Genomic DNA, 7,209 nt, shown 5'->3' on the forward strand with positions numbered 1-7,209 from the left:
AATAATGATATTATTAGTATATTAGTATTACATATTACATATCTATACTATTATATACTTATATATAATAAGCGTAAGGGAGATAATTTGGTCGCATGGTCCTGTGGTTCAAAAGCTTATCATCCGTTGGATCGTATATTGAACAAATAAGCACCGTTAGATTAGAACAAAATTAAATTCTGTTCTATAAGGAAACTGGCATCTACTTGCATGTTTATAATTCCTTTTCTGAATTCAACACAAATTCTGTCTTTCATGTGTTTTTGGTTTTTTTTAATTCAAAATAAATATTTCCTACAAATTTTAATTGTGGAATCGTATAAATCACACCGTCACAAGATTATTTTTATTCATCGGATCGTATATTGAACAAATAAGCACTGTTGGATTAGAACAAAATTAACTTTTGTTTCATATGACAACTGATATCTACTTGCATGTTTATAAATCTTTTTCTGAATCCAAAACAAATTCAGTATTTCACGTGTTTATGATTTTTTTTGATCCAAAATAAATATTTTCTACCAATTTTATTTGTAGAATCATATAAATCGCACAGTCACAAACTTATTTTTACCTAATATATTTCAAAATTAATAAGCCTGATTTATGCGAGGAACAAATACAAAAAAAATTTTTTAATCCAAAACAAATTCTACCATCTTATTGCACGTTTATGATTCATCTTCTTAATTCAAAACAAATTGTGTTCATCAATTTTAATCTCGAACCATAAAAAATTTTAAAAAAATATTTAAATGACATTATAATAATTCTAATATAAAATACATTTATAAATATAATCTAATAGGAGTTGGTTTAAAATTTGATAGAAAGAATTTAATACTTTGGCATGATATATACAATTTTAATTTATTATTTATAAATTAATTTTTTCACACCATTTAAAATATATTTAAAAAGTTTATAAATAATTAAAAAGCTCCCGTGCCTTGCACGGGCTATAAGCTAGTACTATTAAAGCCGAAACATTAAAAGTTTGGTCGGTCGGTACTTGGGCCAAAATACGGGCCTATCTATATAACTAATTATTCTTTTTTTTTAATTTGGACCAAATTACGGGCCTATCTATGTAAACAATTAATAATTCTTTTAAAATCGTCGGTATTTGGGTCAAAATACGGGCCTATCTATATAACTAATTATTCTTTTTAATTTGGGCCAAATTACGGGCCTATCTATATAACCAATTAATAATTGTTTTAAAATCGAAACAATAAAAGTCTGGTAGGTCAGTACTTGGGCCAAAATACGGGCCTATCTATCTAACCAATTATTCTGGACCTATCCATATAACTAATTATCTTTTTTTATTTGGGCCAAAGTACGGGCCTATCGATATAACCAATTAATCCTTTTAATTGAAATATATTACCGTTTTTATATTTCTGACTAAAAAACTTAATCTTCTAAAATAACATTGAGAAACATGGTAATTACTTTTTTTACCTAAAATATATTATCTTTTCATAAATTTTCTAACTAAAAAATTAATCTTTTACAATTAATACGGACATGGGCGACATATTTATACGTAAAGATGTGGGCCAAAAGTCTAAACGTCAAATAATAAAAAATAGAGGGAGTATTATTATATTGGTCCGGCGGTCGGTACTTGCACCGAAGTACGGGCCTATCTATATATAAAACCAATTATTCTTTTTAACTAAAATAAATTATCTTTATATATTTATTAGCTAAAAGAACTCAATCTTCTAAAATAATATCGAGCAACATAGTAATTGTCTTTTTAATCAAAACGCGTTATCATTTTTAGATTTTCTAACTAAAAAATCGAGTTTTTACAATTAACACGGACGTCATATATATAAAAATATAATATCATTAAATATAATTATTAATAAATAACATGTGATATTATTAAACCAAAAATACATTAATAACATTATTTCTAAATACTCTAATGATCTCACATTAGAAGAAATATTACAAATCTATCATATACTATATATTATTACAATATTAATAAAGCCGAAATAAAAAGTTCACTTGGTAGTTAGTAGAATTGGTGAATGGGTTGGTATTCAACCCACGGAGCTCTGAATTTATAACATGTTATAGTATATTTTTTATCATCTATCAAACCAAAACATTAAATTCAAATTAGTATGATGGGTCGATATTTGGTTCCATGCGTCTCTTTAAGCTATAATATGTTTTATACCATATTATTAATTATTAATAACAAAATATTAAAAAAGGTTGATTGGTTAGTTTATATATAAGTTTATAAGTCTTCTTAAATTATAACATGTAAAAAAAAATATTTTAAAATTCTCATTAAAATATATATGTTCGACCTAATATTTAATTAGCCATTTGACGGACTTAACTATGAAGAATTTATCCAACTGCTAAATAAAATATTTATTTAACCACATTATTCTATCATAGTTTTATTTTTACAATAAAATTAGATAAATTTAAGATATATAAAATAAAATAACAAATATGTTAACCGCCCGTGCATTGCACGGGTTATAAGCTAGTAACTTAATTAATATGTCAACCAACATATACTTGATTCTTGTAAATTAAAATTTTATATTATTTATTTTTATTTTGAAACTTTTTGTATAATTTACTTTTAATATGCGTTTGCTTTAAAATTAATTGCTTTTAAGTTTATCATATTATTGATTTCAATTTTTTTTATCATATTATTATATCATTTAATAAAATTATTTATTATACAGCACAATAGAATTTCAAATCAAATCCAAAAAGAAAAAAACGTGATTTACAATTTATTTTCCTAAATTACAACTTAAGGTAAATAATATTGCTTGATGCACAATAAAGAAAAATAATAAAAACAATCCGTTATAAATAAGCCTTTCTCTTACGGGTCCTCTCCAATTTGGGCCAAGACGAAAGAATAATTAGGGTTTTAGACTTTAGCAGGGAGAGAGATAGACAGAGCGCGAGGGCGAGAGCGAGAGAGATTGAGAGGGAGAGAGGATGAGCCGAAGTTTAGGAATACCAGTGAAGCTTCTACACGAAGCGGCGGGTCACATTGTCACCGTGGAACTCAAAAGCGGCGAGCTCTACAGGGGCAGCATGATTGAATGCGAAGACAATTGGAATTGTCAGCTCGAAAACATCACTTTTACTGCAAAGGTAACTATTACTCCATTCTGATTCTGTGTATTTTATATTAATTTAATCAACAATCATAAACCCTAGAATTAATTGCTTTAGTTTTTATTACTTTTGTAGGTTTAATTAGGCCCTGTTCGACTTTGCTCTTTTCCCCTCTTCTTAAAGTACGTAATTTAGGTTAATTACTTTGTTGGATTCGAGATTTGCTTGATCGTAATTGTTTTTTATTCATTTAGTATAGAATTGCGGGTTTTGTTTTACGAATAATGGTGTAACTCTGTTGTAATGGACTAATACTTTGCTAAATTGTTGTGAGGATTTCACGGCTCAAAGTCTTGACAAGGGTACTTTGTTTGAAATTAGGCATAGTGAAGTTTCTATACTCTTAAAAGAATTGGTTATTTCTCTCGTCTCATTGGGATCAAATGGCTTCAGCGATTATAAGATGTTCTTTTCGATACGGAAATTTTTATTCCTGATGTGGGTTTAAGGGCCATAACTAAGTTGATGTTAATGTGTAAGGTGTGATTTTATGTATGCGCGCTCCAACTAATTTTGCCCATTTATCTGCAGGATGGCAAGGTGTCACAACTTGAGCATGTTTTCATCCGAGGTAGCAAAGTCAGGTAAATCCTTACAATTTGATATAATGTTACTGTCTATTAATTGCATTAGTCTGTGGCATTATTTTAATAAGTTGGACCCATCTCTTTTCCTCCCCAACTAGGTTCATGGTGATACCAGATATGCTAAAGAATGCTCCGATGTTCAAGCGTCTTGAAGCTAGAATTAAGGTATAATATTCTTCAAAGACTAGTTCACTAAATTATTATAAATTTTTTTAAATGCAGCTGATGACATCTTCAATCATGTTTTGAATGTTTTTCTGATATGTTTACTGAATTTATGACAGGGCAAGGGCTCTTCAATTGGAGTTAGTAGGGGCCGTGCTGCAGGAATGCGAGCTAGAGTAAGTATATTGTTCTGTGAATGGTTAAATGTCTAAGTTATAACTGTTCTTACTATAATAAAGCATGGGTTTTTGGTAATGAGTGATACATCTCATACATTTATAAAGTGTTCTGTTGTCTGGAGATGTGGTTTGTACTTGGACCAAGTAGACTGCCCTTTGAACAGTTATATCATGCAGTATTGGACTAGTTGATGATTTTTGTGTTTCTGGCTTATAGTACTTTGATAAAGCTGTTCTATGAATAAATCTCACCTAATAACTATCTTGAAAAAGTTGTATCCTTCCTAGCTAAAGCCACTCCATAGCGCAACATATATATACAGAGGAAATGGACCTAAAAGCTTGTTTATTTGTTATGCAGGCACCTGCTGGTGGCCGTGGAGGTCCTCCTGGTAGGGGTGTTGTGCCCCCACTACGTAGGTAAACAGTATTGTTCAATTCTCATCCTTGTTCTGAAGGCGCATCCTTGCAGTTGTTTAATAGCGTAGTACTTTATTTTGCAAGCAATTTTTATAGACAATTGTTGTCGGAGAACCATTAGAACATCTGATATTGCCCCATTGCTCTGTTGTGTTGGGACAATTGATGGAACCAATATTGTCCAGATTGTTATATGACATCAGTGATGTTTGGCTTCGTTCCTACTTTCTGTTGATTGTAACCTGTAGTTGTGTTCCTGCTACTTATTTCTTTGTCAGAACAGTTAAGTGATGATTATATATTGTGCCCCAGCTTTTGAAGGACATCAATATATGCTTCAAGCTAAATAGTGAATACAGGGATGGGTGTCTTTTTAGCTAATGAATAAGAAGTTTTAAGCTAATGAATAAACAAATTATTTTGTAGTTGCTGGAGATATTAATATTTCCCTCAATATTGTATATGAGATTGATCCGGTATATGTTATTAATGATTTGTAATTAATGATAAAACACGAGTCAGATTTGTTATATCATCAGAAAATTACTCGCCGGGATCATATCCCGGGGCGTGTGAGACCTGAAACACAAGTTTACACCTGAACTGACATGTACTCGCCTTAAAACAAGGCTATGTTGCTTTTCTATTTATTAATATATCTTTCTATTTATCGATTTTTAATGCAAGCTTATCTTCCTAAACTTGGTTCCCAACAGAAATTACCTGTACGTGAGCTGTGTTCGGCCAAGCTTTAATTTTGGGCCTATAAGCCATAAATAATTTATTTATTCGCATTGTTCGAGTAAAAAGTTTACAAGTAAATTTTTGACTTATAGGTTAAAATTGTAGAAAATGAAATCTTAAAATTTTGGGTGACTTACTTTTATTTTTGAAATTTGATTTTACAAATATGTAGAGGATTATTTTAAATGATAGCTTATAATATTTTATTATTATATAATAATTTTTTTACTTGATAAGTTGTATATGTATCGAAAGAGATATCTTGTGGTTTGTAACTCTTAATTTTGGCTCTGTGATGAGTCTCATATTTTGAAACTTGGCGGTGGACATTCCAAAGTTCACAATGTGCGGCAAAATATGAGGTGTTAGTTCAGGGATATTTTTGTGCTTATATAATATATTTTTTATTTTTATGAAAAACACATATAATAATTCAATTTTCCATTAAAAAAACTTTTTGCACCGAAGTTTGCAAATATACATGTCATATTAGGATGTTCGCTAATTTCTAAATAACACATATATTTCCAATTTACTTATATTTTTTCGAAGCTAACTTCCGGGCCGGAATGGAGCCAAAAAACGAAGGAAATTATGCGGAAGCTTTACAGAGCAGCTTCGTTCGCCCGCTTCTCTTTTCATGTTCACGAATCCCATTCGATTTCTAATATGAATTTATTTAACATATATAATAATAATATGTTACGAAAATTCATTAAATATATTGTGCATGTTTAAATAAGACTTATTTCACTGACATGTGATATGAGTCATGATCAACTTATTCCGCGTAAAAAATATGTCAAATTTCTGATTTACAAATCAAAATATGAGAAGTTGAAAATTTAAACTTTTTTCGGTAACTTACTCTTTTTTTATAAATTTGACTTGATAAATGTGTATAAAATCAATTTAAGAAATAATTTATATTCATATTAATAAATTTTATATCTAATAAATTATATATATCAAAATGTAATTAAATAGTATTTTCACTTATTAATAATTTTTATAAACAACGTGTGTTTTCTTATTGTTAAACCAAGTAGGCCCATTATTAAAACATAGAGGCCCATGGATCAATCGAAATATCGATCTGCATATACTACTAATACTTAATTTTAATATGTACACCGATCTTAGAATAGACCTGGATACGCACTTATTACACAAATTTTATAGAGTAAAGGTGCATTCAATTGGAATTTTAATGAATTTCAGTGAATTGTATTGATTTTGATTTTTATATAAATTTTTGATAAAATTTTGCAGAGTTGATGAGAGTTTTTAGCATTTAAGTAATCAAAATCTTATGATTTTTATGTAATTTCAAAAAAATTATAATATATTAAATGATTCCACAAAATTCATCGTTTTATTAAGTTCAAAAAAATCTATCAGTATTTGAATGCCATCATATTTTAATAGATTTTTAACGATCTCAATTGAATGTCATCAGATTTTCAAGTATAATTTAAAATCTTAATTGAATATCATCAGATTTTATATCATAATTTGAAATCTGAATCGAATATCTCAAAATTCTATTACATTTTCTAAAATCCGAATAAAATATTCTCAAAATTCATGAATGAAAAGTAAATTCTTTAAAATTCCGATCCAACGCACCGGGAATTCCTCTTTCTTTCTATATTATTCCAATTAAAAATCCGGACCAAGTTTAAAGCTCAGTCGGATAAACACCGGGACATAAGAAAATAGAACTTCGATACTTCTGACGTGGCACATACAATGAACTTTGATACTCCTCGTACAAACACGTGGCATCTTAGATGCAGCCGTTACACTTTCACAACTGTGCATTTATATACATACTGACACTACTTCATGCATTCATCCCCTCATTGTATATCTTTCTTTTCCATTCAAAAGGTGGTGCGCACAAATACACACAACAATTCAAGCGA

The 7,209-nt window shown here is 29.1% G+C and overlaps 1 protein-coding gene across 1 annotated transcript; it reads left to right on the forward strand.

Moving 5' to 3' along the window:
* The first annotated feature begins 2,884 nt into the window (after positions 1-2,884).
* On the forward strand, positions 2,885-4,761 carry LOC108211417 (small nuclear ribonucleoprotein SmD3b). The gene is made up of 5 exons (XM_017383014.2): positions 2,885-3,162; positions 3,718-3,770; positions 3,872-3,938; positions 4,058-4,114; positions 4,479-4,761. The coding sequence occupies exons 1-5, from the start codon at positions 3,004-3,006 to the stop codon at positions 4,539-4,541; spliced, it is 399 nt and encodes a 132-aa protein (XP_017238503.1). The 5' UTR covers positions 2,885-3,003; the 3' UTR covers positions 4,542-4,761.
* Positions 4,762-7,209: the final 2,448 nt, after the last annotated feature.

The sequence above is a fragment of the Daucus carota genome, chromosome 3 (genome assembly GCF_001625215.2).
Source record: "Daucus carota subsp. sativus chromosome 3, DH1 v3.0, whole genome shotgun sequence".
NCBI classification, from domain to species: Eukaryota; Viridiplantae; Streptophyta; class Magnoliopsida; order Apiales; family Apiaceae; genus Daucus; species Daucus carota.

What these genes read in the sequence shown, in the direction of transcription:
- LOC108211417 (XM_017383014.2), top strand. Translation starts at nt 3,004, where the DNA reads ATGAGCCGAAGTTTAGGAATACCAGTGAAGCTTCTACACGAAGCGGCG. An exon ending in ACATCACTTTTACTGCAAAG is followed by an intron (nt 3,163 to 3,717) that starts GTAACTATTACT and finishes ATTTATCTGCAG; the next exon opens with GATGGCAAGGTGTCACAACT. An exon ending in ATCCGAGGTAGCAAAGTCAG is followed by an intron (nt 3,771 to 3,871) that starts GTAAATCCTTAC and finishes CTCCCCAACTAG; the next exon opens with GTTCATGGTGATACCAGATA.